This window comes from Sander vitreus, chromosome 22 (genome assembly GCF_031162955.1).
Source record: "Sander vitreus isolate 19-12246 chromosome 22, sanVit1, whole genome shotgun sequence".
Taxonomy (NCBI): Eukaryota; Metazoa; Chordata; class Actinopteri; order Perciformes; family Percidae; genus Sander; species Sander vitreus.
In genome coordinates, this window is record NC_135876.1 from 14,326,511 (window position 1) to 14,343,985 (window position 17,475).

Here is a 17,475-nt window from a genome sequence, read left to right on the forward strand (position 1 = left end):
AGCACAGTAAGAGCAACCGTTTTAGTTCTTCCAGCTGGAGGCGCAAACTCAACACACCTAATGCTTTCACGGCAGTAGGGGGATTTCTATCCATGGCTCTATGATAAATGTTGATGCAATGTGGTGCATAAGAAGAGGACTAGAACCTGATACTTGTCATTAATGCTTTTGAGATTTTATCTTATTTTGACTATCAAAGTGAGAATGTGCTTCCAGCTCCTTGATCTTTTCATTTCAGAGGTTTGTCTTCTTGAAAAACATGTTAAAACACAAGAGATGTAGTTTCACTTCGAAAGTCAAATACATTTGGACTTATGAATATCAGAACAGATTGAGTTCATGAAAGATAGTGAAAACTCTGATTTGCTCTGCAAAGAGACTCATTAAAAATGAAATGTTACAGCTATAATTTTTTTCTGTTCCACACATATGGTAAACACAGCAAGCTGTTCTCTTGCATGTGGGATGTTAAGAAAACAGGTGTCTGTCTCACACATTTGCTGACACACACAGTGAGGAGTCGTACACCTGCCTGCCAGTGTGGCTCAGAAGCAGCCTTGTATTATAACCAATGACATTTGATTAGCAGAATTCAATGGAATGCAACTATGTACATAGTAAAGCATGTCATGTTGATGCATTGCACTGCACAAAGATTTCACATTCACAATTTGCATCTGTGTACATAAAAAAGTGGTGTATATACAAAATACGTTCGTAATAATATTACCCAGAAGCTCCATTGCATCGTCCTCATCCTCCATCTCTTCCTCTGCGACGGAGGGGACAGGGCTATGGACCAAATCAAAGGAGTCCTGGGACAACATGGCTGCCAGGAGCTTTTTGTGATGCTGCTGCTGCTCCCTTAGCCCTTTGCTCTTTGCTTCCATCTTCAGGCTGAGGAGGCAAGCAGAAGAGGAGTCAGGGCTGGAGTTTAAAAGCTAAAAGACTTTTTCACCCCCATATATAATTGGATCACCATTTATTGACACATTAACATATTATGACTTAAAATACATCAGTCGTTGCTGGTTATTTCCCCACACACAGCCCCTAACCTTTATAAAGTACTTGAAAGTTCAATTTGTTATGCATGTGAATCATCATCATCATCATCTGTGATGATTCAGCTAATGAGAAATATACCTACAAAATTAGCATGTTTTAAAATAACTGTTCCCATATTTATTTATATTAATTTCCTACTCTCATCCTAATCTGTCAGGCTTGTATCTAAGCCATACAAAATGTTGCATTTGCCTCAGTGGTGTGAGACTACATTTAAAGTGTGTTTCACCACTTGTTGCATTTGACAGCCGTTCCATGGTTGTGGGACAAAACACCATACAATCATTTCAAGTGCCATGCAGGTGCAGAACAACCTGCTATAAAAAGGTTAGCAGGGAGATGATAAGAAGGGGTAATTGCTTGAAGTGAGCAACAGAGAAATAGTTGTAGCACTAGGCACAATCAGTAGTATTTAGAAGATGTGGAGTAAAAAAATAAATAAAAAAAATAAAAAATAAAAGGCCGGCGCTGAGGAGATTTTATCTGCATGTAGAGATATATAAGGTGTTGATAGCGTCCCCTGTGGTTTTTAGTCCGCAGGAGAGCCAATTATCAAATCCAAAGTATTAAACAAAGATGGACTGCACGGGGCAAAATCATAAAATGTTTATACAAATCTGATTCACTTAATGTTGCTAAAATCTAATAATGAACAAGAATACTGCTCTTTTCCATTAGGTTTGTTTTTTTACAAATTGTATTTACATTTTTCTTCATATTCCACTATTTATTTTATCATGAAGGCGTATGACAACATTTACGATACATACTGCACATACAGCCATTTATAAACCTAAGCAACAGGATTGCAGCCATGGAAATACACTATTTGCGTCAGAATCAATTTGCGTCATGGCACCATATAGCTTAACAATTCTTGGGGCTGTTTAAATTAAAAACAATACATGACTAGAACGATATCAAAATTACCAAATAATCTCTTTCCTAAGTTCCGATTACAGTTAGAGCTACTGATACAATTATGAAGGCCGACTTCTGTATTACCTCTCTATTGGATGAATTCATTTCCACATCAGACCGGCTGAAGGCGTGGATTAGAGGGGCAGAAGAGTATTCATTTGATTCCAATCTCAGTTTAATGACTTCTATTTGGAGATAATGGGGAAGGGTCATAAGATGACAGATATTTCTTCATACTCTCTGTATGGTATTTCTGGAATAATTACATATTTTAATATGGGCAAGGCAAGGTAGTTTGTGTGATTCTGCACCACTGTTTTCCTTTTCTTTTTGGAGGGGGGGGGGGGGCAACAAATATTCGTTTAAAGCAGGAAAGTAATATGAAGAAGAAATATTTGAGAGAAAGAGGGTGTTTGGATATCTTGTGTAGAGTTTTATTACTTTTATGTGTTGCACCATATTATGGGTTCATGTATCCTATGAAAATCTTTGGCTCACTATGCCTGCTGGCAGCATCAACACTGTCAGCATTTTTTTCCTTATAGGGACCAACCTCAGGTAGTACAACCGAGTCATTAAAGACGATACATATAACCACAAAATCAAAGCAGGTGTAGCTGGCTTTCCCCCTTTGTCTATCATATTTCCTGTTATGTACAATAAGGGATCAGCATCTGTTGGTATTAAAAGAAAGTATATTTTTTTCTCTCTCTCTCTGAGAGACCACAGTTTATTGCACTGACAGACATGGGATAAGGAAGTCCCATTCCACTAGACAAACTAAATTTCAAAATAAAGCATTTCCTTGAATACTTCTGCCACAGTTGCATCTGATTTCCCATGTGTCGCTTGCACTTATCCATGTAGACTTTGCAGCCAATCATACAGAGAGCTCCCACCACCTGTCAGCTCTCCTTATGGTCCGCAGTGACAGGTGGGCTGGAATGAGGGACAGGACCAAGGAAAACAAAACAGGAAAATTTAAACAGGTAAACATAGCAAAGAAAGGGGAGGAAGATGGACTGGTATGACAAACAAGGTCAGGTACATGACAAAATGTTGGGACTGCACCAAAGGGAATGGCCAACTAAAGCTCAGATAGGATTTTAAGAGAGGGCAGTGCTGATTTTAAACTGCCAGTTTTTTCACTTGGTCGGAGTCGTCATTTTTATCTCATTTGATACGAATTATAAACCTAAACAAACTTTACTTTTAACTGGATCTTAAATGCATTGGTTAAGATACTTTACCTCAGACAAAAAAAAACTGCTCAGAGGATATGAAAGTGATCTCAACCTCCAAACAGGATCTGAAGTGGGAGCAAGTATCCAGTAAAGACAATTAAGAGTGGATATAAATGATCTATTAGATGAGCCAAATACTCCTCCAGTTAAGAGATGGGACTGTGATTATTTTTGGGATGATGCATCATCCCAAACACACAGCTGCACATATGAACACAAAACCATCTCATTTACAAACACACACAGAGCAGAGCTCATCAGTGAGCCCACACACATCCCTATCTCCCAGCTCAGGCTTCTAACTAAGTGATTTCTCCCTATAATCCACCCATACAGTAACCTAATGAGATTAACACTGTGTGTATGTCAGCTCAGGCCTGCACATGATTTATGGTTTTATATATACACACACACACACACACACACACACCTACCTAAGAGGGGGACAAACTATTTAACAGTTTATCAAAAACAGGCAATAACCAAGCACAACATTCTTTGGCCTTGAGCACACAGAAATGAGGTTAGCTTTAATTCAAAATTGGGTTGAAGCAGTATCATGGCAAGCATGTTAAATCGTGCCTTTGAAATGGGATTATCAAAACCATTCAGATGGGCATACCTCAGGCAGCAGGAGCCACAGTTAGTCTATATCCTCGCTTTTAAAGAGCTAACAATAGCTTTGTGAACTTTCTTGAAGTTTCAAACTTATCCATTTAAATGATTCACTTGTGCACAGTCACATATCGATGACTACACATACTTATAATGCCAATCACCAACCTCCCAGCAGGGCTGCTGTCTCCACTCCAGCACACTTCAGTTTTAGCCCGAGGGACGGGGGGTTGCAGCATCTCAGAAGCCAGTGGGTCCGCGTCCTCTTCTTCCCGACCAACCCACTCCCCCACCACCCGGGGGCGCACCACTGAGTTATAGCATCCCAAGTTCTAAAAGAGCAATAGAGAAATAATAAGAGGCAACACAACAGACTGAAGAGGGCAGAAAGAAAGACAAAAATGTAAATGTAAAAGAACAAAGAAGAAAGCGAGGAGTCAGTGAACTGCTATAAAACTTTCTTAACACTATGAATGTTTAACTATAATATAATGTAATTATAACCAAGACTATGTTCTTAACAATAAGAAGTGTCTGTTCTTAGTTTTCAAAAGCACTATAGTATTGTATGAGATCTGTCTTCCTCCCATTCTGCTCCCAAAGCCAGCACATACACACTTTTTCAACCCCGCTCAAAGATATGTCTGCTCGTCTTTGACTAAATCAAGGATAGCATAAAATGCTATTGTCTCTGCATGATCAGAGAAGGTGTTTAGTATTCACTCCCTGTTCCGTCCCACAGAGAAAGAAGGAAAATCTCTGGGCTGAGAGCCAAGGCCGTTAGACGTACTGCTGCACTGAGCAAAAAGTGAAGTCGCTGTCAAAACATATGCGGCATCTCTTATCCAGACCCATCACTTCCAAATCGCTCTGTGCCTCTCCAGCCTGGACAGCCACAGCACTATTGTGTTTGGGAGAGAATTGGGGCCAAAAAAGCTTCGAGTGTAGACGCACACACACTGAAGCAGCAAGGAAGAGGGAGACGGAGGACATGCTTAATGAAGTATCATTCTCACGTATCACCCCCATGAGATAGTTCATCATCAGAAAAAGAGCTGTGCTGCTCTGTCAGCCAAGTGAAAGTTATGAAACATGGCTTTTATTTGATGTAGCATGAGGTGACAGGATTCTATTTCCACACCACCGTATATACCCAATACCAGTGTCCTTTATATAGGAGTTTATAAAGACTCCAGTCTAGTTATCTACCTGATCAAGCTCATCAGAGATGGCAATGCCTGTGGAGAGAAGAAAATGATTTAAAGCACAAAAAAGCATCTAATACAGTTCACAATCCCATTTTAGGCTGCTTCTAAGCTTAGTGGCGGGCTTGTAAGATTAGCTGTTCGAAACAGGTTCCTCTCAGGATTTACAGAAAGGTGTCAGCTTTTGTTCTGTATTTTAAAATGTATGAAAGCACTGCTTAGTAATTTGTGCACTCTGCCGAGCTGTGGCCACTCACTGCGTGACAGACTCTCCAGGGCCTTGCCCAGCTTCTTGCTCTCCTGCAGAATGTGGTTGAGCTCGTCAAAGTCCCGGCTCTCTCTCCATTCCCAGGATGGGTACTGGTTGGACCGTGGCACTGGACATCACAAACGGAAACACAAAATGTACCATTTTTTTGGTCAGATCTTCTGAAAGCACTACAGATAAATTAATCAGACAAATCTTCTGTAAACAACAACAATGGTCTGTAAAACGCCACATCTTGACGCACTTGTCCAGACAGTACTTGTTGTGAATTACTGCAGGATGCAATGGAATGGAAACACTGGCGGAAAAGTCAACGTCTCTCTTCCAGAAGCACAGTGCTCACTGGACGGAGGCCAGGGGACAGTGGCTGTCAGTCTCTTTGATTAACATTCAAAATAACTTAAAACAGGAGCAGGACATGACCTACATACTGTACATCCAGCCCACGTCCTCTAGCAGTGTCCCTCAGCTTCTATAAGATGGTTAATTAATAAACTATTGGATTCAGACATTTTTAATAAAAAGGAAACCATTTTATAGGGGAGGGATTACTTGTAGTTCATCCATATCTAACGCTCTTATACTCCAACACGCTGAATTTGAATTCCAGTGGGTTATGAAGAGCTGTTAAACAAATGCAGTGGATGTTTACTAACCACTGTTCATTTCCTGAACAGACATGTTAACTTGGATATAATGGGAAGGATTTTAGAATACACTTTATGCATGTTTGAATGAAACGCATACATGATGACAGGTGCAGAGAGTAAGCCTCCCCCTTCGGTTTGTACACACACACGCAGTAAACTTGATAGCAAATATTTGACAGCACTGCTGCTACAATCTGCCACCCCTTGTTTACTCTAAGCTGCTTGGCATTGTAACAACCATAAACACAGCAAATGTCTCTGCCAAATACAGAGTGGAGAAAAAAAGATCTTTTATTACTTCCGGGAAACGGTGCCTTTCTGTCCTCAGTGTGTTGTGCTGCTGCTGCAGCAAAGAGCTGTGCTATATCTTATTAACCCTAAATTAAGGGTTAAGGATTCAATTCTCACTACGGCCACCCATTAAAGCATCAGTCAGATAGAGAGGCCAAAGCACATTAAGCCTTTGCCAAAGAGATATCAAGCATTAGTGGAACCTCTTATGACGGCTGTGTTCTTGCAACATTGTATAATAATGATGAGCGGCAGTTCTTTTGATTTCAATTTTTTATGAGCTCTGCACACAAAAACACCTATGTATGTATTTTTTTATGCGATTTGCCTTTAAATGTAGCTTTGAAGGCATCATACTCTCATAACGCTCAGAACTTAAATACACCTCGATGTGCTGAGTGTCGCTTACTTTATTCTGACTTCTCCCTCTCCCTTTTACCCACTTCATGCACTCATCCCGAAACCCCATTTCCTCTTGATTGTGAGAAATGCTCAGACTATGGCCTAAAATAGACTTGGTCTGGCAGTGACAGAGCACAATGTTAAATTATTGAAGTAGTCTATGGCTCTGCTTGCTCTTTATTTGACCTTGCCTAATTGTCTCGAGTGTCATACTTCATTCCAACATCATAGCTATAATAATTTATTACAGAACTAAAAAAAAAAAAAAAAAAAAAAAGAAAAAAGTTACCACTGGAAAAATCTTCTCATCTGCATTAATGCAAGAACTTTGTGAACAATTCATCTTCAGAATGTGTAGCAGTGCAGCAGCAAGTGTGTAAAAAGTGGCACTTTATAATGAACTCATCTGCAGGGCTGGGGGAGACTGGACTATACACTGTGACTAACTTTAATTAGATATAATTATATCAAATTAAAAATGGAGATTAAAGTCAATGGAGTGTGTAATTGGGATACAACAGGTATCAAAACTGTGCAGTTTAATATTCTAAAGTGGAATGAGTGAGTGTGTGTTGAGTACAAAAAAACTTACAAGACTTGGATTCTGGTGAAGGAGGAGAGATACTCGAAACAGCCAGGTCGCTCTTGGACTTTTTTGGTTTCTTTGGGTGAATTTGCCATGGCTTCTCATAGTTGCTGTTCTCCCTTCGAGGGTTTTTGCTTTCTGTTGGGAGAGATAGTCACAATTTCTCCTCAGAATGCCCTGTTATGCAAATTCTAGAAAGCATAAATGCAGGGCAAGCTTACTCTGCAAGCTCTGGTGTCTCTCTTTGAGCCTATATTTACCATGTACTGTATATTGTGGGGAGTAGTATGTATAAAGAAAAATGCCTCATTCTGCTTGTGTGTGTACATTATGCATGCTTGCATCCGGGTGCACTGACCTGGAGAGCTCTGCGCCCACAGTGCTGCGGAGCCAGAGAGAGCTCTGTGCAGTTTGCCAGGGCTGTCTTGCTTGGTCTGCAGGTGATCAATGAGAAAAGGGATTGGATGGTCGGGAGTCTCAGTTATCAATTTGGTCATCAACTCCTACAGGAGCAGAGTAAAGTAGAGAGCAGTTAGATGAAAGTGGCACTAGAAAAAGGTGATAGAGAGTATGGCCAAGTATCCACCATGTTGAAGTGGAAAAAGAAAATCCATACCTACAAAGATTAGAAGTCTTATTTCATAGTTGACTTCACTATCAAGGGAGGGTATGTGAGAGGTGAACTAACATGGTGAGATAAGCCCCTTATCTTCACTGTAGTTTCAGGAATTTTCTACACCAAGGGTCAATATCCTAAAAAAGAAAGTCAAGGCAAACAAAACAACACTACGTACCAAAAGATAGGAGCACTCCCCTTCTGTGTCAATTAACAAGCATGTCAGCAAGCTCTATCAAAATCAGATCAGTCTGTCAAGACAAGGACAAACAAGTAAACAAACACTGCAGCCTTTGGTCAATCTGTGCGTTTTTTTTAAATAGTGTCATGAAGCATGAAGACAGAGTTTCCACTGATGTTTTGGAAATCCAATCCACAAGTCAGAGGGTAGCGCAGGGTCAACCATGGTTCGGTGCCCCTGGACCAGTTTAGGGGGTTCGGTGCCTTGCTAAAGGGCACCACGGCAGTGCATAGGAGGTGAACTGGCTCTTCTCCAGCTGCCAGTCCACACTTCATACTTGGTTTTTACGGGTTCCCAAGCCAAGTCCCCACAGACAACAGGTTATTTAAAAGGACAACTGTTATTTTATTACAGATGTACTGTAGGGGATATCTGTCCCCCTGAAGCTGATGTGAAGTTAAATGACCATGTCTGTGTATGTGAGTGGGTTTGTGTGTGCTGGCATGATATGGTATGAGAATGAACTCTGACCAGTTTAAGCCAGCCAGAGCAGCAGAGGCTGACTTCAGGACAACTGCAGAGAAGAAAAATGCCATTAGTAGACTGCAGTGAATTGCCAGTAATGTATGGATACGATGAGTGTGTGCGAATGAGTGAGTGAGTGAGTGTTCAAGTACTACGCGTTTCTGTGTGACAAGCACGGTACTCTATACATGTGTTTGTGCAACTAAACCAAATCATGCAACCCTATGCTTGGTGGCTGGTATGCATTTGCTCATGAGGACATGCTCATATATCTGCATGTGTGTGTGTGTGTGTGTTCCAGGGGGCGGGGAGGGCTACAGGGAGACAGCCTATGTGTGGATTATAGCTGGCTAGCCTTGGCTGCACTTTGTGTGCTCAGAAAGCTAATCGGGTAATTGGTCAGGGGGACATTCCTGCCCGGCCCCAGTGTCTACAGCAGCTCTGGCAGCAAACAGCATGTGAATGGACAAACAGGGAGTGTGCTGAAATTTTTCTCTGCAGACTGCAGGTCTAAAGGACTGTCGAACCTTGCATCTCTGCCTGCACAAAAGTTGAAGTGACCTACAAGCTCTTCAGAAAGCACAATGATGCTTTTTCTGAGAAATAGCCATATGAGAGAGTACTGGAAGAGAATATACAGCACACAATATCCATACAATTACTGCAGAGTAATGTTTACACCAGCAAGTGCATGCCCAGTATATGCAAATGGTCATGTGATGCATTGTCACACGTGTTAATATAGACGGAGATCAGTTCTGCTACTGAGCTTGTGTGGATGAAGATCATTTTTGTATCCAAATTGCGTTTGAATACAAAAATGTAGTAGTGTAGATGTAGCCTAAGAGTTTAGGAAAGCATCTGTCCTCACAACTGCAATGGATTTGGCCTGTGTTTAACATTTATAAACCACTAACGATGTGAAGACGTAAAATATGTAATTACTGCTTGGTAGCTCCTGTGGGTAATTTACTAACTAACCTACCAACAGGAGGTCTATAAATGAAGGCTGTAATTTGGTAGATTATACAGGAAGCCAAACTAGTAGAACCCTGTTGAGTCCCGCTGGATTTCAAAGTCCTAATAGTTTGTATGGGGAAGGGGAAAAGGGAAGGATGTGCAGTTCTTTTTAATGGAGGTCGGCAGAGGGGTCATTTTCATGATTGTGTTTGCCAGTGGAACACACAGTCGTTTGTTTCACTATCTTTGTGGGGACCCGTCATTGACATAATGCATTCCCTAGCCCCTTAACCTAACCATCACAACTAAATGCCTAACCTTAACCCTTACCATAACCTAATTCTAACCCTCAAACAGCCCTTTAACCGTGTAGACCCCACAAGTATAATGTATTCCCCGGTTTACACACACACACAAATGGCAGCACATGCGGGTACATCTGCATTCTGCCCACGTCTGTACTGTAAAAGACTTGTGTGCCAACATACATTGATTGCACATCCTGTAGAGTGTTTTGCATGAGCTGAATGAGCCAATGTACCCGTGCACCTCTGTGTCCTCCATCTCAAATAACATCAAAAAGGCAGAGACACACACATATAAACTTAGCACAGAAAGTAAGGAAATTTGTGTTTGGCAGATTATTTCTCTGTGGTAACAATGCTTTTTGGCAATAAATCTTATACCGTTGGAAAGCCTGTTTAGTTCCCTTTCAGATGGTGCCCCATTTGTAAGGAACATGCATCTGTGGGATGAGCAGCAGCGCTGAGTATGTGGGTTGCGCCACTGAAAGATTTGCCAAATCTTCTCTGCCAATGCCAATCAGCTTATTCTGCCATTGACTCGTTTGGTGGATTGGATGATTCTGCCTATGGCAGTTGGATCGTAGGGTCAAAGTGTGGAGAAGACGCGGCGAACGCTATGCTGATTGCTGCACCAATAGAGTAACACCTTTTGGTGGAGGCAGTGTGATGGTGTGGGGCGGCATCTCCCTCACTGGAAAAACGAGGCTTGTCATCATTGGAGGAAATCTCAATGCAGAGAGATATAGTGATGAGATTCTACAACCAGTGGAAATCCCATATCTCCACAGTCTGGGACCAAACTCTATCCTCCAAGATGACAATGCTCGCCCCCACAGGGCGGAGTTTATCAGAGACTACCTCCTTAATGTGGGAGTGGAGAAGATGGAATGGCCTGCCAGCAGTCCAGACCTCAACCCCATTGAACACTTGTGGGATCAGCTTGGGCGTGCTGTACGTGCCAGAGTGACCAACACAACCACGTTGGCTGACTTGCGACAAATGCTGGTTGAAGAATGGGATGCCATCCCACAGCAGTGTGTGACCAGGCTGGTGACCAGCATGAGGAGGAGGTGCCATGCTGTTTTGGCTGTGTATGGTTCTTCCACACACTACTGAGGCTCCTGGTTGTGAAATGAATAAATTGTTAAATTGCCATGAGCACAACCCACATACTCAGCGCTGCTGCTCATCCCACAAATACATGTTCCTTACAAATGGGGCACCATCTGAAAGGGAACTAAACAGGCTTTCCAACGGTATAAGATTTATTGCCAAAAAGCATCGTTACCACAGATAAATAATCTAACAAACACAAATTTCCTTACTTTTTGTGCTAAGGTTTGTTATATCTCACCGGTCCCATTGTATCTGCACAGCGGATATGCTCCGACACCTTCACTTTCTATGGTAATGAGGTGCTTTAAATAACATGAGTCTTGTTTGACATACCCATGCTGTTTGACTGGTAATCATATTTCCTTTGACAGGAACCATAATAAGATATAGACTCAAATTTGGGTCAACATTTCTATATACAAGTAGACTCTAATGCTATTTGGCTTAAAGTGACTTGCATCAGCAAAACCACTGCATATGTTTGTATGTGAGAGAGATAACGAGGCGGCCTCTGCATCAGTGCATTATAAGCAGCCCAACAGGTAGCATTAGTAACTGAGATATGCAGTCCATATCTGTGCAGATCTGTTGTCGGGGTGAGAAATCTGTGTGCCCCAGGCAGTTTGGTTGGGTGGCGGTAATTGACAAGCTGTCAGCCAGCCAAGAGACACCCGTGTCCTTGGAAGCTCTCAAGGACTCGCTCCGAAGACAATGACAATCATGATACTCTCACTGACGCTCCCTGTATCCCTGAAAAACAAACTCCCCAAATTGAAAGTGGAAAGGAGTTGAAAAAGGAGAGGACTGTTGGAAGGTCATACATGGGTGATAGACGGAAGGACATAGGGAGAAATGCTGCTCACGTGTCCTTATTAGTATAACAAATCTTCCCAACCTCATGGGGTAATTATCTATTCTTAACCCTAGAAACTTAACCTTTCTGTGAAGGTTCAAAAGAGACATTGCTCGTGTGGGAATCGAAGAAGGTAATACAAAGAAAGTTTCAGTTGTCTGACAGCTGAAAAACACCACAAGGCGGAAAAAAACCCCTGCCATCGGTTGCCCTTGGAAATGTATACTTATGTAGTAAACTGGATGAGATACAGGCGAATGGCTACCATTTGCAAGAGTATAGGAACGCTTGTATCATGGCCTTCACAGAGACGTGGCTTGACAGTCAAGGTTTTGACTGATCTGTGGGGGTGGCGTCTGCTTATCTCAATGATTAACCGAAAGTGGTGTAAGTCAGTATATGAGGCTGACATTGAAATGCTGACCGTCTCTCCGCCTGTATTAGAATCCCTGCAACTTGTATATTTGGTAGTGTACATCCACCCCCGGGCGAATGAAAAGAATGCATCCAACGTATTGAACGTGGTAAACAAGACCAGTTATTCAGACAAAGAAACCAGTGACTAAAACAACAACAGGTCTGGGGCCTCATTTATAAAACTGTGCGTAGACTCTATTCTGAAAGATTTTCGTACGCAAAACCAAAATTCAGATTTATAACACCTTGTGGCCACACCGGTATGCACTCTTCTCATTTAGATACGGACGTGCGTCGGAGTTTGTTTCATGCGGTCGTGCACGAGCCTCACGCTCCTCCCAAGGTCGTCCCATATTTGTCCCAATAAGGTCCATGTTAATCAATCAATGAATATTGCAGCCTTGTAAAGATGCCCTTGATGACCAATCATGAAACGGAAAAAAAACACACACACACACACACACACACACACACACACACACGAGGAGGAGGACACCGTTAAGTTTCATAGCGCCTACAATTATTACACTCGGGTCCAGTGGACCCGAACACCTCATATGTAATGGTTATATGTTTGGGGGGGTTGTACCATGTGCAGTCATTAAAAATACGTTATTTTTTATATTCGTCACAGAAAATGAGCCAAGGCCAATGAGTTTGAAGAAATAAATAGCAAAATATTTCTTTATTATTAAAATTTAGAGTGATGTAATGCTCACATCAGCAGATTCTCACTCCCATCTCGTAAAATATGGTCAGGTGCCTTTGTCGTTCTTATTGACGCTAAAAGTCTCCCTTAGCGTCCGCTGCACGGTGTGGGAGGCTCCACTGCCTCTCCCCGTTGCTGGCAGCCCCTCGCCGGGCACCGGGACCTGCTCTGGGTCGGCTTGGAAAGAACGGGATTGTTGGGTTCAGGAAAACAAAAACTGGGTCCGAGTTCACTAAAACGCAGTCTACAAAACCTTGGGAGCATTATGCGCAATCACACGTGTGGTCAAAAGGTTGCGGAAAACTGGGCACATTTTTACGCATGGAAATTCTTTATGAATCCCGACGTTTGCGAGGAATGTTGCGACGGTAAATTTCACCCTGCTTCACGCAACTTTTTCTTGCGTAACAGGTTTTATAAATGAGGCCCCTGGTCAGAGAATAAAATTGAGGCCTTTAGAGAGTGTTTTGAATGTACAGCATGAGATGCGCTCGTTGGAATGCTTTTTGTTCCAAATGTCCTTTACAGAGTTAAAATTAAATAACTTTGCATCGTCAACACCTCTCCCAGGCTTATACGCAATATAACTTATATAAATATAAAGTTAACGTCGAGAACTGGTCCAGTTACATTACAGTCTTCAGGGTTTTCATTACTAGTAATGTTAATGCTATAGGCCACAAGTCATTGAGATTAGGTCTACTGATCGTTGGTAAAGGAATGATGTTAGACGTCCACAGATCAGGGACAACCACAGAGTCTAAAGAAAGCTGAAATACAGTACATCACTCAGTTCATCTGCACAGTATGTTAATATCCTTCCACATATTCCATCTGATATAAATGCACTTGCCCTTTTACACTTTGACCTGTGTTAGACACTGCTGCTATTAATCCTTGTTGTATGTCATTCTAAAACATTTGTCATACTTGTATTTATTTTTTTATTTGTATTTTATTATTTTTCATGTATGTAAATTCATTGTCTGTGTATTTCTGCTTGCCCCACTATTTTGAATTAAATTGAATGAGTTCATTAAAGAAAAGGCAGATTGAAAAAAAATTAACAGACAGCTACATAAGCTCTGTGATGTAAGCACGTGTCTGGATGTGACACTAAGCCACCACATACTCTGCACGAGCCAACTTCCTAAGATGCCTGTGCTCCCGATAGGATGTATATGTATTACAAACTACTGAGACGAGACAACTGTGTCCATATACTGTATGAGTGATGGTAGACACAGGAATATTGCAGCAGTATACTTTGCCTGGTTAAAAATCAGTGTTACCTGCAGAATATTCTGAACTAAAACCAATCATAGCAACTCAGGCGCTGTGGCTCTGATCAGTGTAAAAAAAATAAATAAAATACTAGAGGCCACAGCCTACCACTGATTTACCTGACATTTGTCAATGAAATGTGAGGATGCAGTCATATGATCCAATGTGGAGAGAGAGAGAGAGAGAGAGAGAGAGAGAGAGAGAGAGAGAGAGAGAGAGAGAGAGACCGAGAGAGACCGAGAGAGACCGAGAGAGACCGAGAGAGACCGAGAGAGACCGAGAGAGACCGAGAGAGACCGAGACCACTGGAAGAGATCCAGACCTTGAATAAGCAGGCAGACAAGAGCATCATGCTGAAGAGGAGACTGTGGGAGAGGCAATGTCACCTGGAGGGAGGGGGGGGGGGCCCTCACACTATAATAAATCAGTAGACAAAAAAAAAAATGTATTGACCACAATTTGTTCACATAGACTGAAAATGCTTAATATTCTTTAATGTTGGGTCTTGGATCGTTTGTTGGTCTAAACAAGTACATTTTTCAATGCAGCTTTGCCAATAGGGAAGAGTTTTTGTCTCAAGTTTCTGCTACTTTTCCGTCACTGCTGCTTACCTACATATCTGACCAATGATCTTTGGAGCCAAACTGTACTCTTTAAATATCATTGCAATTCTGCCACCTCCCTATCACCACCATGACCTTCATGATGTTCCAGGAGATTTAACAGAGTTTCCATCATTTGCCTGCAGGCTGTACTGCACCACCTACAGCGTCCAGGCTACACACGATCCATTCCTATCATCTATCTTCATATGGGCTTGATGAAGATGCTTCACATCGATGGGGTCTAAACGCCCAGCTTTCATCAGTGCAATAAATGTTGTTATATACTTCCATTTGATCTTTCTCACATCGTAGAGACAAAATTATCATGAAAAAAATAAAAATCTAATCTAATAATTAACTTAATTTTTTTAGGCATGACGGTGAAGAATAAAACATCCAACAAGAGAAATAACTTAGATTATATTACACTATAAAGTACATTCTTTTAAAAAATTACGGCTGAAGCAATTCATCGATTCAGGCACCACTGCAACCAATCAAAACTAGGCCATGAAGATAGGGTCTACAATACTCACATGCCCATGTGTATATGGAGAACATTGTAACTGTCTCTGGCTGTGCAGAGATCCCCTCCTAAAGCGATTTCAACGGAAGAGATGTGGGACAAAATCCAAAGTCATGTTCTGTATAAAATGCAAGGAAACACTGCCCAGGAGCACAAAGATATTTCATACCCGCTTGATTTGTTTAACTCAGACTGCCTAGGCCTCATATTGGCTACAACTGAAGTTTAGAAAGCACAGAAAGATGACTGTGGATTTTGTCCCCCATCACCTATATTAAAAATGAGTTAGGACCTTTAGTCGTACATGTGCATAGACACACATTAATCCCTCTTAGGACAAACACACAGAGTTATTAGGCACAAGCTGAACAAACTGTCAAGGTTTTGTGTATCAGATGATCAGCTCTCCCACACCACCAGCATGACTATCAATACCACACAGCAGTCAGCCATCAGCATCCTCAGGCTATTAGTCGACAGGAAAACTTTATTAGCATGCACTGCAGCCACCATACTCTCTCCCTTTCCGTTTCAGTTTCCCGTACACACTCAGTGCCCTCACCTTATGTTGTTGCATGCTCTAAATCTTCCTCATATTGAACTTCATCACTCATCGTCTCACTGCCTGATCTCCCAGATATCCTTTGCCTTCTCTCTTCGCCCCTTCCTGTACTCCCCTGGGACCATCATGGCCTTAGGCTGCCTGCCTGAATGGGAGCTGTATCAACCCATGCACAACCAGAAGTCTGCCATATCAAGTCATCAACGTCTCTAAACAAATAGTGGTATCTGAAAAATGAAAAAAAATTGATTTGATGAAGACTGTGGCTGTGTTTGTCTGGCACTTTGTGTTTAGAGTTTAACCAATCACAAACTGGTTCTCTCCTCTGAATGATGGTGTTGATTTCTAAATATAAATTCTGTCTTTGCTGCCCTTCCCTAAAGACAACAAAAGTGAAAGGCCGCGTTTCTAATTTCACATGGTGTCATAACAAAAGTGCCATGGGAAATTGCAAATAATTTTTCTCAAGATTGATTGTACTGACTTTCAGAAAGCCTTCACAGCTTTTTGATGCGATTTAAAAATTAAAATTTGAGTGGGCATCCATGTTTAGATGCAAATATATGCAATAATAACGCACCAGCATACAAATGGATGATAAACAAGCAAGAGTACAAATAATGTTTTGATCAATGGACTTAACTATGCTTAGTCATGATAAAGATGTAAGGTGATAAAACTGCCTTTATCATTCCACTGATCTCTGTAGCATGATACAAAAAAAAGCACCTCAACCTTTCACACTGGACTGTAATATCAAATGGTCATTATTTTTCCGGTAATATCTGACCTAGTTTTGCAAATGTTTCGCTTTGACTAGTCAAACATAAATTAAATAACGTGACCCACAAGTGAGATGAAACTGCTGAGTTATTATTACCTGATGTGTGGGAGGTATGCCAATGACAAAGTTACCCTGTCAGACAGAAATGTTTCCATCTGTGTTTGTAGATGTAACAAGACCTCTGACGGATTCTTCCTGATACATAACTGAACCTCTCTCCGTGCGTTTCTGTTAATGCATTTCAAAAGGTCAACAATATTTTAAGCTAGATGCCTGCTTTTTTTCTAGAGCTGTATAGGAATTATAGTGAATGCAGGTCAGTAAAATTATTATATAAACAATATAATCAATCACTAAGGCAAATCAAATGATTAAAAAGATACTAAAACAAGTTATATGCATACAGAAATGATAGTTTCACTGAGACAAGAAGAGCATACTGCTTCTATAGGTGAAAATAGCTAAAAAAACAAACAAACAAATGACACCAAGTCCAATAAATTACCTCTTAAGGGAATGGATCAATAGGTCAGAGAGTTTATGTGTTGGTGTCCAAGGCCGGCCAGCCTGCCTGCCTGCCTGCCTGCCTGCCTGCCTGCCCTCTTTACATTACTGCACGGCTGCTACACTACAGAGACCCTGAGCACAGCAGATTAGAAACACTACACAGCTGAGCAGGTTGGAGTGGAACTTTTCCTCGTGGATGGAAGAGAAATCTATAGGGAGAAGCAAAGTAATTTACCTTTACTATAAGTAGCAACACCACCAGTAGGAACAGAGCA

The 17,475-nt window shown here is 41.4% G+C and overlaps 1 protein-coding gene across 1 annotated transcript in view; it reads right to left on the reverse strand.

Moving 5' to 3' along the window:
* The window catches only part of c22h8orf34 (chromosome 22 C8orf34 homolog), a 56,699-nt gene that overhangs the window by 35,057 nt on the left and 4,167 nt on the right, over positions 1–17,475 (reverse strand). Inside the window, exons 2-7 of the mRNA XM_078280505.1 lie at positions 7,609–7,753; positions 7,257–7,388; positions 5,311–5,430; positions 5,058–5,086; positions 4,017–4,180; positions 731–897 (exon numbers count right to left, since the gene is read on the reverse strand). Of these exons, the coding sequence (XP_078136631.1) occupies positions 731–897; positions 4,017–4,180; positions 5,058–5,086; positions 5,311–5,430; positions 7,257–7,388; positions 7,609–7,753 (757 nt within the window). The remainder of the gene's footprint in view (positions 1–730; positions 898–4,016; positions 4,181–5,057; positions 5,087–5,310; positions 5,431–7,256; positions 7,389–7,608; positions 7,754–17,475) is intronic.